Consider the following 20068-nt stretch of genomic DNA (forward strand, 5'->3'; position numbering starts at 1 on the left):
CCGTTTCTTCTTTTTTTATGGCAGTTGTAATTATTTTTTCGTTATGGTCCAGTTATGGGCAGTTCAAACATGAAGGATGTTCAAACTCACTTTTACATGTTACACAAACTTAATATTTTCTGTTGTTGATTGATGACAAAAGTATTTTGTTCAATATACTCAAACATTTAAGTTAAGGAGGTGTTTATTAATTTCTGTGTTGCACTGACTTTTAACATTGATCTCAACTCACTGAAACGTGTACATGTAGACAACTTACCTTTTTAAGTAGAAAAATGCTTTTTTGTTAAGTTCTACCTACAAACACCATGAATATTTTTTAGAGTGTACCTAAATGTTATATACCTATGTGGTATGTGACTTTTGTTGCCATGATGCCAGGTCTCTCTTGGAAATGAGATTTTTAATCTGAATGAGATTTTTTTACCTGGATAAATAAAGGATTAATAAGCATATAAATAAATAAATAAATAAATAAGTTAATTTTAAAAATGGGTCCGTGCTTCTACAAAATCATACAAAAAGCACCACAATCCTTTCGTCTCGGCAGCTGCTTGAGACTTAAATAAATGAATAAATTAGTTAACTTTAGAAAATGTGTGCATGCTTCTACAAAAAGATACAAAAAGCACAGTCGAAACTTTAGTTGAACAAAATGAGGTCTGAATTAAATCAGCACGTAATGCACTCTTCTTTAAAAGGCAAAGTAAGTGCACCACAATGCTTTTTACTGCAGCTTGTCTCCAAATGGCTCTGATATGAGACAGCTTCAGTCATTCGGCAGCTGCTTAAGACTCCTCCTCCCCACCTCTTTAATTACGTTCAGTGTATTCAATGTCTGCTAAATAAGAAATGAGCCCTCTATTTCTGTCCTCTCCAAAAGCCCAGGGCGAAGAGTGAGTGTTTTACCTGACCGGTTATCAAGTTAGAGATGTCATTCGATGCCTGACCCCACATTTTCTCTTTCCCCTTTTCAATGAAAATATTTTCTGTTATTTTCTCGTAGCGATCTGACTCACATAGGTAAACTCACAAAGTGTTTGAATGCTTTACTTTCACTGTAATTACATTTTTATGGTTTTTGTGCCCCTACTCACCGTGTACTAGAAACAACTCCTTGCATTTATCAAGAGATAAGACTTTCCCTTTTCTTTTTGTCCTTGATATTTATGCAGACTGCTGACTTACCGCTGCAATGACAGCAGGATGAGCAAACGCTCACCAGAAAATACACTTCCTGGTCACTTTCTTAGGTACACCTTGATAGGATGGACCACTTCTGCCTTCCCTACTCTCTTAATTCTGCATGGCACAAATTAAAAGGTGCTGGAAACATCATCAAAGGTTTTGATCCATGGTGACATGATAGCATCACACAGTTGCTGTAGACTTATCCATGCTGTGAATCTCCTGTTCCATCACATCCCAAATGTTATCTTGCTGGAAGCAAGCATCAAAAGATGGGCGCAGTGAAATCTGATGTAAATTACCCAAAGAATTTTCTGGCTTACTTTCTATGAGTGCCATCGCTCTCTTTTATAATGTCTCTTTTTTGGGACTGTGTAGGATGTGTCACGTCAAGCGGGTAAAAAGATACAAATTAAAATTCCTTCTGTGGCACTGAGTTAAAAAGCCTGTGCAACTTGACATCACCAGTCCACAGCATTGTCACAGAAGGCAAAACAGGACAGCCTGGTTCATCTTGTGCTCTATCAGATGTTATTTCTTTTACTTTACTTGAGCTGCTCACATATGCCCTGCAGCCTGTTTGCAAGTAAAGAAGGCAGCAAGAACACAGTTAGCAGTTACTTTTTTGGTTAAGTATTTGTTGATCCTTATTGCCTCTACTATCAGTTAGCCCTCAGAGCTGTATGGACAAAGTGTGGGTAAGTGGCTGTAGCTCAGGAGGTAGAACAGGGCATCTGCTAATTGGAAGCTTGGTAGTTCAATCTTTGGCTGCTGGAATCTGCATGTCAAATATCCTGGAACCCACGTTGCTCTCCCATGTGCCCATTGGAGGGTGAATGTAACAGACAGCACTTAGGCATAAAAAAGTGCATGTGTGAATGGAATATGTTGTAAAAAGAGCTTTGTGTACTCAAGTAGAGTAGAAAAGCACGATAGAAAGATCCAGTCTATTTACCACAAGACAGAAGGTGACCCTGGAGCTTTTAGATCATGAGGGGGGAATTAATTTTCTCAAGGGCCACATTAGAAACTACAAATTTTTTAGTTTTTGTTTTGGAGGACTTGCCAAGAAGACTGACTAATTTCAGCTCAACAGTAACATTTAATTTTATCTCTCTCTGACTGAAGACCTACTTATGGTTCATTTAAACGTAGAGTGGGGGGCAGAGCCTTCAGCTCCCACTTTGGATTCGGGAGACAGACACCTCTCTACTTTTATGATAAAGCTTTAAAGGGCTTCCCAGAATGCACTTTGTATTTCTTCATCATTCACTTCATTTCACTCTCCTTGTGTGTATAGCCACTCTGCATTTAATCATTACTTATTATTAAGCTCTGCATCCAAATTCCCACCAGAGGTGTTCCTCACAATTAATTATAATGTTTAAAATAAAAAGAATTATGTTTTTTGCAATCTATAAGTGAAAATGTTGGGTTATTATATTAAAACTTTCTATTTGTAACTAATTTAAGTGTTACGTTTTTTTGCGTGTGTGTGTGTGGCAAAAAAACCCCCAAACAATTTCCGTACATAAAAAACTGAAATGGGGTGCTTGCTCGTCAATCCGGTGCTTCTAGAAATGTGATCCTCGCTGCCGCGGGCCTGCGCACTGCCTGCGCACTGCCTGCAAACATTACGGTAGCAGATGTAAAGTGCAGGTGTGTGACAGGTGGGAAAGGTGACGCATCGAGAGGGCCCGACGGCGAGGTATAGACTGTATTATTGCATGAATCCACCAGCACGGGTACGGATGTGCGAGGAGGACAGGAGCAATCAGGTGAGTAGATGTGACATATAGAGATGACTATCAGGAAGGTATTTTTATTTAATTAAAGAGTGCACGTCATCGCTGTCGGACCTGCGTTTATTCATAGATTAAGCTCGTTTATTTTAGTGAAAAACACGTGATATTCTGCCTAATTTGGCAGTTATCATCTCTGACATCTTCTTTATCAAAACTCAACAAAGAGAAAAAAGTGGTGTTCAGGAGCACTGAGCTCTATTTTAAATAATGAAAGACTCTGAAGTGGTACAGCTATCCGAACTTGAATGATGTGAAAACAAAGGGATTATAAATGACAGGACACTTTCAGAAACTTAAGATAAATACTCATTACCGGTCAGTTTTCAATGATTCTGAAACAGTGAATATGTATTTTATTCCTTTTTAAAATCCCATCAGAGCATCCATGGAGCTGTGCAGTCCCAGCATGACTGAAAGCAGAGGGTCTCTGTGCCAGGTGAAGCAGTTTCCCTGCCAAAGCGTCCCCATTTGTCGCCTGCAGACCAACGGGCACCACGGGCACAACATCGCCCACCTCGCTCAGCAGCCGTGGGTCATCCATCCAGCTCCGGCGGTCGCCTCCGGCCCCTCTGTGGCTGTGAGAAACAGAGTAAACACCGCCACCGCTGCTACCTGCAGCAGCCCCGACTGTGTGGCCTCCAGACTGGGAGAGGAAAAGCACCGAGGTGTCCCAAAGGGGAAAGTGGTGGTGACGGGAGGAGGGGGATACTTTGGCTTCAGGCTTGGGAGACAACTGGCAAATGAAGGGTTTTCAGTGATCCTTCTGGACTTGAATAAGCCTCCCTGTGATATTCCCGATGGAGCGACGTTCTATCAGGTATGGCTTTACTCTGTTTACCCCTCTTCTCCACACATTCCTCATAGCTTTGCCTTGAAGAACACTTAATACTATACTGCAGTGTAACAGTACAGGACACCTATTGTTTGATAACATCTTATAACACATGTCAGGTCTCTACATGGTGATGAAAAGCCATTTGAAGTCCAGGTCTGAAGCCTGTTGTGTCACCCGCACAGGTTTGGGTTATAAAGGTATGGTTTGTTTCCACCTAACTGACACAACTTCGTGTGGAGACGGGGAAATGAATTCTAGTATTTCCTCGTGTCAGCGTACGTATGTGTCTTGGCTGGAAACAGACACGGGTGATTGATCTGTCTCGGCGCACCAGCTGCTGCCTGGGTCAAAGAGGGTGGAAGCATGATTCGGGTTTCACCTGCACTCCTCTTGGCACACTTACCTTAATTATAACTGTCCTTTCAGGGGTTAGATATTGACCATTTTACATGAAAAGCACTGGGTGTTAATGTTTTGCTGTTGTACATTTCAAGCTAATCAACAGTACAAGCCTACCTTCATCCTCCCAGAAGAATCTGATTAGGCATCTTTTGTGTCCTCAGAGTTATAACTAATTATCTGATTGTCTTGTTCTACTTTCTTACAGAGTGACATTCGAGATTATTCTTCCCTGTATAAAGTGTGTGAAGGGGTTGACTGCATGTTCCACACGGCGTCTTATGGCATGTCTGGCCCAGAGCAGGTGACTTCATGCCTTCCTCTGCTTTTTTTCCCAACAGCCAGTCATTCAAACAAGTCACGTTTCATTTATTAAACCTCCTGTGGCTTTCTGTTCAAACCGTGAACACATGACAGGCTGACCTGCACGACTGGTTGTTTTTCCATGCTCTCTTGATGCAAATCATAGGAGCTGCTTAAGGCTACTAGCAGCAGGAAAAATAGCACCTCAAGGTTCTTCCTCAGACTAAGTACAGAAAGTCAATATTTTAAAAACACATGTAACACCTGTTGTAAGTTTTAGCTGTGTAAGTCAAAAAGTATGTATTAAGTATGTACAAATAAATGTGTCCAGTGTTGCATATTAAACACAAGCTATGTAATTTTTATTTTCTATTTTTCTTTTACATTATCTAATATCATGCATCACTGTTTTGGTGTGTACCCCGCCTTTCAGGAGTGGGTGTCAGGCTCCAGCCTCCTGCTGCCCAAAAGCTGGACAAGTGCTTAAAAAATGTGTGGATATCCTCAATAGTTCATACGCTTATAAAGGATTCCAGCTGTGTGCCATAGCCATGAAATTAAGTGTCTGTTACGCATAAGATAACTACCAAGTCCTCAAAAGAAACGAGACTATATTTTGCTTTCCATAAGTTAAAATGTTGGTTTATTTTCTCAAATAATAACCTAATAACACAGAATTTCAAAGGATTTTTGGGGTGTTAATCTTGAGTTATTTTCTTGGCATTTCAAGTCAGTAAGTAACGCTAATCCTAATTTCAAGTTATTCACTTGAAATTTTAATAACAACCCCAAATTCTGACTTATGGATGTCTTTTTTTCAGTGTGGGAACCAAGTTCCCATAAACAACAGCAAAGCACATAAACAAAGAACATTTATAAATGAGTACTCCTCCCGTTTAGCCATTCAGCTTCTGCTTTTTTAAATACTGCATTGCCCACCAAACAGTTTGACTGCAAACAGTTCAGTCTGACAGCCAGTTAGCTCAGCTCTTTAATGTCAGCTGATGTAGCTTCTGACTTTTTCTCTAATTTTATTTCCAATTGCACCTGGATAAGGACAAGCATATTAAAATATGAGGCTGCTCTTTATATTGCTTATGCCTTGTTTTCCTTATCTACAGTGGCTAGCATTGATGTATACAAATACGTAGTTCATCTTTAGTCTCCATAGCCTTGGATTCCAAATCCAAATATAGAAAAGTCAGTGAGGAATAAAAAAACACATGGACACATTTGTTTGCTGCAGACTTGTGTACTTGTATTCTTGCTCTTCTGTTGTACATCACTCAAAATCCAATCTAATATTTCCTATTTTTGTGTCTTTTTTTTTTTACTGTATTTAATGCTATTTGGCTTCTATCTGCTCTCAAAGTTGATTTTCTTTCAAATCTAATATGAGAGCCTAAGTGAGATGGATGTAAAGTCATTATTGTGCAGAGGTGGAAACAAGGACTGTATTATCTATAGAAGAGAAAATATGCAGTCAGGATTAACAGCCTTCCTCTTTGTCTCTGGCTTTTAGTTGAGGAAAGAGCAGGTGGAGTCCGTCAACATTGGTGGAACCAATAACGTCATAAATGGTAAGAAAATTGTCGCAGACAGAAAAGAAAGTTGTTACCTCTCAGCTTCACACACATCTCAGTAACAATAATCTCTACAAACAATTCCAGTCCAGTTTCCGTCCACCTTATAACACAAAAACAGCACTATGAAACATTGCCAACAACCTCCTAATGGCAGCTGACTCCGGTTCTCTCACCATCCTCATCATCGATCCAAGTGCAGCCTTTGATACGATCTCTCACACTATCCTTCTGAAAAGACTTGCATCCATTGGCACAAGTCATACACCTGACACCTGGTTCACCTCATATCTGTCGGATAGCGCTCAGGTCATTCAAGTTAAATCTCACTCTTCAAGTTCATTTTCTGTTTCTGGTGTGCCCCAGGGTTTGGTACTGGGGCCTCTTTTATTCCTTATTTACATGCTTCCACTTGATCACATATATAAAAAATATAATATTAACCATCACTGTTACGCAGATGAGACTGAGTTGTATATTTCTTCCCAACCCAATTTCACTCTTCCACTCATCTCCCTTTGTGACTGCCTCATGAAGGTTAAATCTGGTTCACCTCCAAGGTTTTCAAACTCAAGAGTAATAAAACTGAAGTTCTACTTGCCTGCACAGCTTCCACATTAACCAAATCCCACAAGTTTTCCATTAATATTGACAACTCCTCCATCCTTCCCTCCCATCAGGTTAAGAGTCTGGGTGTCATCCCGACAGCACTTTGCCATTTCAGTCTCATATTAATCACATCACCCAGTTCGCCTGCTTCCACTTACGCAACATCAATCGTCTCCGTCCTTTCCTCACCTCCCATGCTGTTGCTATCCTTGTCCCTGCTTTGATTGATTACTGTAATTCTCTTCTCTTTGATCTTCCCAACAAGTTACAAATTACAAATTCTTCAGAATTCTGCAGCCCAGATCACAACTCGCACACCCTCCAAAGAGCACATCATCTCTGTTCTTCAACAGTTTCACTGGCTGCCCATAGATTGTAGAATCACTTTCAAAATATTGCTTTTCACTTTCAAATGTATCCACATCCTGGCTCCTCCCTTCTTGTATTATTTACTTAGGTCTTCATCCACCACTCACCTTATTATTCCCTCTCCCCATCTCACTACTATGGAGAACAGAGGTTTCAGCTGCTCTGCTCTCCGACTTTGGAATTCACTTCCTCCTGATAGCAGGAATACGGCTTGCTTCCCTTATTCAAGTCAAGACTCTAACCCCATTTTTTTAATACTACCTTACTCTCTTTAAACATTAAATCCAATTATTTTCTAATACTGCTTTTTTATTATCCTTTTTACTGTTTGTCTTTTATACTTTGTTTGTTGACCTTGGGTTTTAGAAAGGTGCCTAGAGAGTGACATTTTATAAATGGATGCACACCTGCATAATACATTGTGGCATATTGAGCATTATGTCAGCATTCATAGATTTGACTCTCTTTGCTGTGATCCTTTGTCTCATACAGTGTGTAAGGAGAGGAGCATCCCCAGACTAGTGTACACCAGCACCATCAACGTGGTGTTTGCAGGGAAACCGATTGTGGATGGTGATGAGGCTTCGGTGCCATATGTGCCCCTTGATGCTGTGAGTACTTAAAATAACTGCATTCTCACCACCCTAACGATAACAAACCACATCACTAATGTTCCAGCAAAACCTTTGTCACACCAATAATAGCTCTGCAATTCTACTAAATACACGTTTGCCAGCAATTTTCTGCACTTTAGGGGGAAATAATAAGGCGGTATTTATGTTTCTGTTGCAGCATATTGACCACTACTCCAGAACTAAAGCGATTGCGGAGCAGATGGTCATCGCAGCCAACGGGGGCTCCCTCAAAGGTTGTGAAATTGATAGCTGTGCCTAATCGCTGAATTACATGGCAAAGGGCACATTGAGAGAAAATTGCAACCCGGCTTTTGCTTTCTGTGTTTAAAAAAACCAAAAAGCAACAAAAATGTGTGTTTGAAAGAGTGAGAGAAAATAGACAGAGGCAACAGTTTCCATGGAGACTCTGTGTGCAACTCGATCATACAACAGTGATTGTGCTTTAAACTCGGCGCTGGCCAGAACAGTCTCATTAGTGCAGCAGTCACTTGACATTGATGTCTTAAACACACATGTAAAGTATATATTTGAGTGTATATAATGGCTCATTTTCTCATACAGTATTGTTGCTTTTTACACTGTGATTTATAAAGCCTTTCCTTTAGTGAAACCTGCACGCCAACAGTGAGCACCAACATGCAATTAAGCTTAAAAGCATGCATGTCTCATTATCTACTGCAGCTGGTCATGTGTTTGTGTGCGTAATAATAATAATAATGATAACAGGATGCCTGTACCGATGTCAGGAACAACCTAAAAGTCACTGAGATGCTAAGACTGGGTCTGCAAACTTTTGTTTTGATTCAGTTGATTCGCTGAGATTGGAAAATAAGTTTCGAATCCTTATTAATGAGAAGAGAGAGAGAAAAACCCCTCTGCCCTCCAGCTGACTCCATTCCTAATACTGGCAATCAGGTCCAATCATGAGACCAACCACAAAAAATGATCGTAATCAAACACAAACACCATTTAAACATCTAATGAACAGCATACACATCTTTGTCTTCTTAAATTCATACGTGACTCCTACAAAGCCATTTTTAAGTAAATCTGCTCCACTGCACCTGCTCCACCTGATTGAGTCTATATGTAAGGTTTACTTAAGAACACTTCACAGGCTTATTTAATGTCCAGCCATAGTTGTTGTTTCTCAATGCTCTCCTTTTAATCGTTTTCTTTCCATTCACCTGCCACAACTTCTCACTGGTTCTGCTGGAGGTTTATTCTTGTTAAATGGGAGTTTTAAATCCCACTCTTACCATGTCCTGGCTTAAATTCGAGGGGAAGTAGGTTCTTTATATTGCAAAATTCCTTTAATTGGCATGATATAAATACAGTGAATGATATAAACATAAAATACATTCAAATTTATCTTGCAGAAGTTTTCTTCTTCCTTGCTTCTTCCTTATTATTATTATTATTATTATTATTATTATTATTATTATTATTATTATTATTATTATTATTATTATTATTGTTATTGTTATTGTTGTTGTTGTTATTATTTGCCTTAAATCTGTGTTAATTAATCATACAACATATAAAACTATCTTGATACATTACATTATAAGGATCATATAAATAGATATAAATAAGCACAAGTCTTAATGCAGCCCTTTTCCTTGTTTCTGAGTATTTTAAGTACTTGTAACATTAGTATTTTAATGCATGTACTTAGTCCACTACTTCTAGAGGAGAAAAAAAATCCCAATTAGATTTTAATAAAGAAAAGCTTTAAAATATTTATGAAGTGACATTTTGATCTTCCTTTATGAAGGTGGAGGCCCGCTGTGCACTTGCATCCTGCGGCCCTGTGGCATCTACGGACCACAAGAGAGAAGACACCTACACAGAGTGATGGTAAGGGACTAAAGCGAGCGTGTCTTATAGTGATGATGAATTACTTCTGTGCTGCTACTGGAAAAAAATGTTCATCTCGCGGCGTCTGAAGCCTCGCTGGCTGAATTATTCCTGTCTGAAGAGTTTGCATTATTGATGGAGCTCTTCTGGCATCCAGTTACGGATGCCTTTTCTTCCAGTGTCTCCTCTGCGAGGCGGCAGTCAGCACAGTCTGGTGAAGGGCTGCAAGGATTACATTGTGTTCTGGGTTTACTACCGGCCAAGAGGCCAGAAGCGTTGACTTTTAATGTTCTGTCGGTTGCTTGTCTCTGTAACCACTAGTCTGGAATTGATGTGAAATAAAATGTAGAATTAATCTGTATACATGTGGACTTAAATATTAGCAAACCCAGAGTTAGTAAAACTGACAGTAAAACACTGAGTTGAACATAAGGTTTTTGCACCAGACCGGTTTTGAATTAGACCAGATATTTGCACAGTGTGTGCAGATATCACCATCCAAAATGTTAGTTTGACACATTTTCGGGTTTAGTGTCCATGTTTAAATCAAGAACATGATGCAAGACGAGCTTTTTGTCCCCTGCTCAGATGAACGTGGAGCGTCGGTTGTTCAGTTTCCGGTTTGGTGACCCCCGGGCTCAAATGAACTGGGTGCACGTAGATAACCTGGTACTGGCCCACAGACAGGCAGCTGAGGCCCTCACGCTGAAGAGGAGCTGTGTCGCTGTGAGTCCACCTCAGAAAATTTAAACAGTAAACACGATGAGTTCCACTGCTCTGGCCTCACAGCTGCTTTGGTCATTTTTAACATGTTAACTGTTCTTTTTGCAGAGTGGACAGGCCTATTTTATTAACGATGGCATTTCGGTCAATCTGTTTGAATGGTTGATGCCTTTGGTGAGTTGATGCCTCCGTCTGTCAGCAGACTTAATGAAAAAGCTAAAACCAGCGATTACCTGAAGAGTAACTTTGATTCTGAAAGCTACTTTTACCTCTGTTTTGAATGCAACTTTCTGTTGCAGTTTGAGAAGTTGGGCTACAGCCAGCCGTTGATAAATCTGCCGGTTTCACTCGTCTATTCAGCAGGTACCTCTTCTCTCTTTCTCTTTCACTATAGTTGAGTGAAACTTTGGTGAGCTGCTGCTAACTGTGTGTGTGTGTGTTTCTTCCTATTTCAAGCCATCCTGGTGGAATATCTGCACGTGGTTCTGAGACCGGTGATAACGGTGCCGCTCCTTTTCACCAGAAGTGAGGTAATTATGCATCTTTCTTCTTCTATAAAGGGTAAGTCTGATTCTGAAAGCTATTTTTGACTCAGCAAACACAAGATGTCACTCTATACTGCAGAACGTTACAGCACCGGCAAGCTCGGTACATATATATCTACCTTGGAGATAAAGTTACCCGCTGTCTGATGAGAACATTCATGTTTAAGTCTCTCCAACGACAGAGACTGACTACATTAATATTTCCGATCACCCCCCCCCCCCCCCAGTCCCCCCTCCCTCATCTGATGCTATCTCTTGCACATGAATTATGAAAAACTAAAGTGAGCCCTTTTTTAAATTCAGCAGATAAACAAACACTTAACCTTTAATTCTGTCTTTGTATCTGTGATGGTTTTGCATACGTTTACTTGACTCAAAAAACTATAAAATTAAAGGAGCAGCTTGGAGTACAACACGTCTTAAGGTGCCTCCGTCACGCGCAGCCTGTGAGGTCCTCATGAATGTGTGATGAGACAGAAACCAAAGCTGAGCACCATGGGCCTGCATGCGCAGGCTCTCTCTCTCAGGCAGCTGCTGGCCGTGGGGATCAGTGGTTGCCCTGTAAATAAAACACAAACTGCTGTGGGTCAGACCAGGAAGTTTGAGGTTAAGTTTACAGGAAGTGACATCACTGCAGAGGCGGTTGCTATGGCTGGGCCACCTCTCGGCCTCAAATGATCCCGGCAACCCTCAGGTTGAGGCACGGTGTGATGCACAGAGGAGATTTTCCTCTTCCTGGTCTGTGAAGGCACATAGGAAGATAGTTTCAAATTTTGAATCAATCTATTGTAAGGAACAACTAAGCATCTGGTATTATTCTTATATCTTATATAGAATTTCAAATGAAGTACCTTGAAGTAAATATTTTAAAATGTTGCCAACAGAAATGAACTGTTTGGTAAAGAGGAAAACAGACAATGCATGAGGCAGAGACGTTTTACTGCTCAAAAAATAAATAAATAAATAAAATACAAAGTCTAAAAAGTTACACAAATACAAAGAGCACAAGAAACTGAGAGAAAAGCAGGCAGATGGGCAAAAAAGATTCTGGTGCAGGATGTGAGGGACAACTGAAATTTTAAATAAAACAGGAAATAATCAAAAGACAAAACATGGTGACACAAAAACTCGCATTAAACATGTATGAAGAATTTTAAACTAACACCACAGCAGGAAACCATCTTAACAAAAACTAAACAGAAACCACAACCGAAATCACACTTTAAATCTAAAGCTCAACATCACAGCTGTAAGAGATCAAAGCAGAAATCCAAAACTCAATCTGCAGAATGTTAAAATCAGAAATAGAATTGAAAAGATTAACTAGGAATTGAAAACCCCAAAACATCACAAAACTACAAAACCATGATGAAACACTATAATTATTTTTGGCATTAATGGTCTCCTTTTGCAAAAATGCACATTTTAATATTAAAGATCAATTTTATAATTTATCACGAGCTATGTTCTGGACCCACTGGCATCACAAAAAGTCACGAGTCATTTCCTTATATTCTGCTTACAGGGCGTCAAACTTTCTTGTAATTCTGTGACGTGGTCTTGAACAGTAGCTCTCCAAGGTTCCTGGAAGTCTTTCAAAGTTTCCTTCTTTGGCTCCTTTTTCACTTAATTTAAAACCAGAGCTTTATCTTGTATTATCATTGACCAATGAATCACTCAAGCATGAAAAAGGCTGCTAAGTCAAGGCAGTACCAGTGTTGTGTCTACACATAAAAGATAATTTTGACATGCTCTCTTAAGGCACTTTGTTTCTAGCAGGCTGTTGCAAAACCATGTCAAGTAATTTTCCCCCAATTTTTTTTAGCTGAATTTAGAAAATGCCAAAGATAACACGGTTTGATTGCCATAAAATATTTTTTATGGACAAAGTGATTCCCAAGAAGCTATATGCTGAAAACTTGGCATATCTCAGCACCCTTCATAGGGGCACTAGTGAGAAGCTGAGCAGCTGCAGAAGGATATGTGTACTTTGTAAGATGTGTACTTTAGCCCAGAGAATACAAATGCATGGGTCACATTTCAGCTACATTTGATTATAGTGTCTGTCCTGGAGTGGTGCCTGTGGCAGTGAGTTACTCCTGGAAGACAAGATGTACTCCATGTGAGACAATCAAGGAAAAATTGAAGGCTTTTCGAAATGCACGGGGAAAAATACTGTATATAGTCAGGATAACTGTCAGGTATAGCAGAATAATCAGGATTCAGCAGTTTGGTATTAATGTGTAGATACACAACAGATTTGAATGAGTCATGCAGGAAAACTCCAAAGACCTAAAAGGTGTGTACCGACTGAAATCATTAAAGAAAATGTGACTCATGGATGGAAAAAAGAAAAGGGACAGTAGGAACTCTTTTTTTGTCTCACCGGTGTCTGTTTGACCTCTTCTGTCAGTCTGTGTTCACATGCCGAAACCTTAGACTCAGAGGAAAGAAGACACAGTAACTGGAGGCATCCGTCAGTCACAGGTTATCACAATGTAAAACTAAGTTTGCCAAACTGAGGCTAATGTGAGCCGTTAACCTGACAGAATGACCTTTAACTTGGATGACTCTGTATTAAGAAATACAAAAAACAACAAAAAAGAAGCTATAAATGCCTCATCTCTTCCGCTGCAGGTCAGGAACATCGCAGTGAGCCACACTTTTAAAATTGACAAGGCCCGCCGAGATCTGGGCTACAGCCCGAAGCCTTACTCCCTCGCAGACTCTGTGGAGCAATACCTGAAGTCTCGACCGCCTCGCAACACTTCGTCGCTTTTCAGCCTGTCCCGGACCTCCCGGCAGCCCCGGCGCCTTTTTCTGCTGCTTCTGATGGGTTTCAGCGTGGTGATACTCATGATATGTTGCGTAATTTGTCAGAACTAAACACATTCCTTCACTGATGCTCCGCTGCACTGCATTCATCTCAGGCATTGCAGTTTCAGATGAGAGACTCTGCTTTTACACAGCTTCTGTTAACTGATTACAGTGTGACAATGTAAGTGGTGACTGACTGATAATAACAAATCACCAGACCCAGCTGAACGTGCTCCAAAAATACGTCTCCAGAATACCAGGCTATGCAAGTTCTGTGTTTCCCCTTTTCAAAAACAGCCGCTGTTTTTATGTTTAGACCGCAGTGTGTGTCTGAGTTTAACGTGAGTCTAGCAGGCGGCTGAAAACTATTATGTATTATGTGAATGTTATTGACTTCTCTGGAATTTGACTTTATTGTGGTTTATTTTAAAGCAAACATTTAACTTTATATCACAAAAAGAAAATTATCTGAACTGTAAGTCAATGTATTTAAAGCATGCTTCCAATTTGTATCATAAAGACTTGTGATTTCATAGAGTTCAGTTATTATTGTAGCTGCAAATTTTGTACACTTTTAGAAATAAAAGCATCTAGAAAACTCCAGAGACCATATTTACATATACTGTATTTGTGCAAAAGAATTGAGTCACCCTTAATTTCTTTGGTTCAAAGACATTATTATAGTCTTTTGCTGTAGTTATGCGCAATTTATTTTTCAGGCTTTCTGAAGGTTTTTCAAACTTTTTACTTGCACATTGGCTGGTTTTGCACTTATTTTCCAGTCCTTGTACCTGACCACATTCACTGGCTTATGAATCATTCAAGCATAAAAAGGCAGCTAACTCAAGAGACGAACGAGTGTTGTGTGAACACATAAAAGACAGTATTAAATTGTATCGTCAGCACTTTGTTACTAGTAGCCTGTCATACAAAAACACATCATTTGTTCACATATCTTTTGCTGAATCTATTTAAATGGCCGAGATAACACTATCTGACCGACATAAAATAGTATTTGTGGACGAACAAGTTGATTCGTGAAGAGGTATTAGGGGAAAACCTGCCATATCTCAGCATGGAGTGCGGTCAGTTTTTAAGGAAATATGAGTAAACTGGTCAAGTGCAGGACGAAAGAAGAAGTGGGAGACCTAAAAAAATATGTTCAGCAGATGAACTGTATCTGAAAGTCTGCAAAGATCAGACAAAGGACCCGAGAGATGCATTTAGTCTTCAGCTGCTATCAACTGTTCACTGAAGCCTCATCAAAAGTGGTCTTAGTGGAAGGATGGCTGTCAAAAAGCCAGTCTAGAGAAACAGGGACAAAAGACTGAAGGACGGATATCCAAACTATCGGGATCAGTGTTGGTTGAAAGCGCAACATTGTCATGTTTGAAGCTGCCACATGGGGGAGCACTTGCACTGCATAAGAATGCCAAGGGTTACCTGCAGCGTTAAAATTCACATCGTCGCTTGGACATTTAATATGTTATTCATGACATCCGGTCCAATCTACCTGTCTACGGCCTTCACGTACTCAACTGAATCATGGCTAATCCAGAAAATAATACATTCTTGGCAGCGGTGGGATTCGAACCCACGCCATCGAAATGACTGGAGCCTAAATTCAGGCAGCTGCTGGCTGTGGGGATCAGTGGTTGCCCTGTAAATAAAACATAAACTGCTGTGGGTCAGACCAGGAAGTTTGAGGTTAAGTTTACAGGAAGTGACATCACTGCAGAGGCGGTTGCTATGGCTGGGCCACCTCTCGGCCTCAAATGATCCCGGCAACCCTCAGGTTGAGGCACGGTGTGATGCACAGAGGAGATTTTCCTCTTCCTGGTCTGTGAAGGCACATAGGAAGATAGTTTCAAATTTTGAATCAATCTATTGTAAGGAACAACTAAGCATCTGGTATTATTCTTATATCTTATATAGAATTTCAAATGAAGTACCTTGAAGTAAATATTTTAAAATGTTGCCAACAGAAATGAACTGTTTGGTAAAGAGGAAAACAGACAATGCATGAGGCAGAGACGTTTTACTGCTCAATAAATAAATAAATAAATAAAATACAAAGTCTAAAAATTTACCCAAATACAAAGAGCACAAGAAACTGAGAGAAAAGCAGGCAGATGGGCAAAAAAGATTCTGGTGCAGGATGTGAGGGACAACTGAAATTTGAAATAAAACAGGAAATAATCAAAAGACAAAACATGGTGACACAAAAACTCGCATTAAACATGTATGAAGAATTTTAAACTAACACCACAGCAGGAAACCATCTTAACAAAAACTAAACAGAAACCACAACCGAAATCACACTTTAAATCTAAAGCTCAACATCACAGCTGTAAGAGATCAAAGCAGAAATCCAAAACTCAATCTGCAGAATGTTAAAATCAGAAATAGAATTGAAAAGATTAACTAGGAATTGAAAACCCCAAAACATCACAAAACTACAAAACCATGATGAAACACTATAATTATTTTTGGCATTAATGGTCTCCTTTTGCAAAAATGCACATTTTAATATTAAAGATCAATTTTATAATTTATCACGAGCTATGTTCTGGACCCACTGGCATCACAAAAAGTCACGAGTCATTTCCTTATATTCTGCTTACAGGGCGTCAAACTTTCTTGTAATTCTGTGACGTGGTCTTGAACAGTAGCTCTCCAAGGTTCCTGGAAGTCTTTCAAAGTTTCCTTCTTTGGCTCCTTTTTCACTTAATTTAAAACCAGAGCTTTATCTTGTATTATCATTGACCAATGAATCACTCAAGCATGAAAAAGGCTGCTAAGTCAAGGCAGTACCAGTGTTGTGTCTACACATAAAAGATAATTTTGACATGCTATCTTAAGGCACTTTGTTTCTAGCAGGCTGTTGCAAAACCATGTCAAGTAATTTTCCCCCAATTTTTTAGCTGAATTTAAAAAATGCCAAAGATAACACGGTTTGATTGCCATAAAATATTTTTTATGGACAAAGTGATTCCCAAGAAGCTATATGCTGAAAACTTGGCATATCTCAGCACCCTTCATAGGGGCACTAGTAAGAAGCTGAGCAGCTGCAGAAGGATATGTGTACTTTGTAAGATGTGTACTTTAGCCCAGAGAATACAAATGCATGGGTCACATTTCAGCTACATTTGATTATAGTGTCTGTCCTGGAGTGGTGCCTGTGGCAGTGAGTTACTCCTGGAAGACAAGATGTACTCCATGTGAGACAATCAAGGAAAAATTGAAGGCTTTTCGAAATGCACGGGGAAAAATACTGTATATAGTCAGGATAACTGTCAGGTATAGCAGAATAATCAGGATTCAGCAGTTTGGTATTAATGTGTAGATACACAACAGATTTGAATGAGTCATGCAGGAAAACTCCAAAGACCTAAAAGGTGTGTACCGACTGAAATCATTAAAGAAAATGTGACTCATGGATGGAAAAAAGAAAAGGGACAGTAGGAACTCTTTTTTTGTCTCACCGGTGTCTGTTTGACCTCTTCTGTCAGTCTGTGTTCACATGCCGAAACCTTAGACTCAGAGGAAAGAAGACACAGTAACTGGAGGCATCCGTCAGTCACAGGTTATCACAATGTAAAACTAAGTTTGCCAAACTGAGGCTAATGTGAGCCGTTAACCTGACAGAATGACCTTTAACTTGGATGACTCTGTATTAAGAAATACAAAAAACAACAAAAAAGAAGCTATAAATGCCTCATCTCTTCCGCTGCAGGTCAGGAACATCGCAGTGAGCCACACTTTTAAAATTGACAAGGCCTGCCGAGATCTGGGCTACAGCCCGAAGCCTTACTCCCTCGCAGACTCTGTGGAGCAATACCTGAAGTCTCGACCGCCTCGCAACACTTCGTCGCTTTTCAGCCTGTCCCGGACCTCCCGGCAGCCCCGGCGCCTTTTTCTGCTGCTTCTGATGGGTTTCAGCGTGGTGATACTCATGATATGTTGCGTAATTTGTCAGAACTAAACACATTCCTTCACTGATGCTCCGCTGCACTGCATTCATCTCAGGCATTGCAGTTTCAGATGAGAGACTCTGCTTTTACACAGCTTCTGTTAACTGATTACAGTGTGACAATGTAAGTGGTGACTGACTGATAATAACAAATCACCAGACCCAGCTGAACGTGCTCCAAAAATACGTCTCCAGAATACCAGGCTATGCAAGTTCTGTGTTTCCCCTTTTCAAAAACAGCCGCTGTTTTTATGTTTAGACCGCAGTGTGTGTCTGAGTTTAACGTGAGTCTAGCAGGCGGCTGAAAACTATTATGTATTATGTGAATGTTATTGACTTCTCTGGAATTTGACTTTATTGTGGTTTATTTTAAAGCAAACATTTAACTTTATATCACAAAAAGAAAATTATCTGAACTGTAAGTCAATGTATTTAAAGCATGCTTCCAATTTGTATCATAAAGACTTGTGATTTCATAGAGTTCAGTTATTATTGTAGCTGCAAATTTTGTACACTTTTAGAAATAAAAGCATCTAGAAAACTCCAGAGACCATATTTACATATACTGTATTTGTGCAAAAGAATTGAGTCACCCTTAATTTCTTTGGTTCAAAGACATTATTATAGTCTTTTGCTGTAGTTATGCGCAATTTATTTTTCAGGCTTTCTGAAGGTTTTTCAAACTTTTTACTTGCACATTGGCTGGTTTTGCACTTATTTTCCAGTCCTTGTACCTGACCACATTCACTGGCTTATGAATCATTCAAGCATAAAAAGGCAGCTAACTCAAGAGACGAACGAGTGTTGTGTGAACACATAAAAGACAGTATTAAATTGTATCGTCAGCACTTTGTTACTAGTAGCCTGTCATACAAAAACACATCATTTGTTCACATATCTTTTGCTGAATCTATTTAAATGGCCGAGATAACACTATCTGACCGACATAAAATAGTATTTGTGGACGAACAAGTTGATTCGTGAAGAGGTATTAGGGGAAAACCTGCCATATCTCAGCATGGAGTGCGGTCAGTTTTTAAGGAAATATGAGTAAACTGGTCAAGTGCAGGACGAAAGAAGAAGTGGGAGACCTAAAAAAATATGTTCAGCAGATGAACTGTATCTGAAAGTCTGCAAAGATCAGACAAAGGACCCGAGAGATGCATTTAGTCTTCAGCTGCTATCAACTGTTCACTGAAGCCTCATCAAAAGTGGTCTTAGTGGAAGGATGGCTGTCAAAAAGCCAGTCTAGAGAAACAGGGACAAAAGACTGAAGGACGGATATCCAAACTATCGGGATCAGTGTTGGTTGAAAGCGCAACATTGTCATGTTTGAAGCTGCCACATGGGGGAGCACTTGCACTGCATAAGAATGCCAAGGGTTACCTGCAGCGTTAAAATTCACATCGTCGCTTGGACATTTAATATGTTATTCATGACATCCGGTCCAATCTACCTGTCTACGGCCTTCACGTACTCAACTGAATCATGGCTAATCCAGAAAATAATACATTCTTGGCAGCGGTGGGATTCGAACCCACGCCATCGAAATGACTGGAGCCTAAATCCAGCGCCTTAGACCACTCGGCCACGCTACCACACCTTTAGTTCTCGGATACTTAGATTTAAATAACTCGTCGTAAGGTCGTGTAACCTGTTATGCGTTCGCGTCGTTTTGTCAGGTCTTTCAGAAACGTCTGCCTTTATATGCCGCAGAGAAAAATAAGGTGACAAAATAAAGGAAAATGCATAAACCCACGACACACTGAAGCCCTCTGGGGGCTCTGATATGCAGCACAGGTCATTTTGCTTTCATGATTTATGTTCAGTTCATCACTGCAAATTAAAATGATAAGAATCATATGATAGGGAAGTTGCAGTCAACAGATCATACAGACAACTTTGATGGACAATGTTTACCACTGTATTGCTCATTAATTTACAGACCCCTGGGCCCACATGTTTGATGGGCTCCAGCCTCTGATATTGAACAGAAAATGCAGCAGCCAGAGATATTTCATTAGTTTGCCATATGAATGATACTGAGCTATCTACACCTGTAGTCCTTCTCATATCTTTAGGGGGTTCTTGGCATCTGCCTGATGAGCTCCTATTCTTCTACATATCCTCTCATAAATATCATCTACCAAACACACTTAGATGGGATGGGTCCCCATGTGACACAGACTCCCTACCCATTCAATATCTGTCTTATTCCATTCCAGATGAAGGAATAGCGTGAGGAGAGACCCAGATCCAGAGACTAATAACTGCCCCGATGGCTCTTTGGTAGCTCATGGTGGTCCATAAACCTTAACAATGCACTTTATGTTGCTTTCATCTGTCTGTATTTTATACACTGTTGGATGTTTTAATATTAAATTTGTCTTAATCTACTTTATCTTAATTGACCAGGTAACTGCA

At 39.9% G+C, this 20068-nt stretch overlaps 1 protein-coding gene and 1 non-coding gene across 2 annotated transcripts; one reads left to right on the top strand and one right to left on the bottom strand.

The window, feature by feature from the left end:
* Window positions 1-2860: 2860 nt before the first annotated feature.
* On the top strand, window positions 2861-14066 carry sdr42e2 (short chain dehydrogenase/reductase family 42E, member 2). The gene is made up of 12 exons (XM_006791642.3): window positions 2861-2966; window positions 3372-3810; window positions 4436-4531; window positions 6053-6110; window positions 7584-7702; window positions 7884-7959; window positions 9504-9586; window positions 10175-10312; window positions 10418-10483; window positions 10609-10672; window positions 10766-10839; window positions 13492-14066. The coding sequence occupies exons 2-12, from the start codon at window positions 3379-3381 to the stop codon at window positions 13738-13740; spliced, it is 1455 nt and encodes a 484-aa protein (XP_006791705.3). The 5' UTR covers window positions 2861-2966; window positions 3372-3378; the 3' UTR covers window positions 13741-14066.
* A 5094-nt stretch (window positions 14067-19160) lies between these two features.
* Window positions 19161-19242, bottom strand: trnal-uag (transfer RNA leucine (anticodon UAG)). Its single transcript has one exon. It is a non-coding gene; the product is annotated as a tRNA-Leu (tRNA).
* Window positions 19243-20068: the final 826 nt, after the last annotated feature.

Source organism: Neolamprologus brichardi, chromosome 4, assembly GCF_056152115.1.
Source record: "Neolamprologus brichardi isolate AB-2024 chromosome 4, ASM5615211v1, whole genome shotgun sequence".
NCBI classification, from domain to species: domain Eukaryota; kingdom Metazoa; phylum Chordata; class Actinopteri; order Cichliformes; family Cichlidae; genus Neolamprologus; species Neolamprologus brichardi.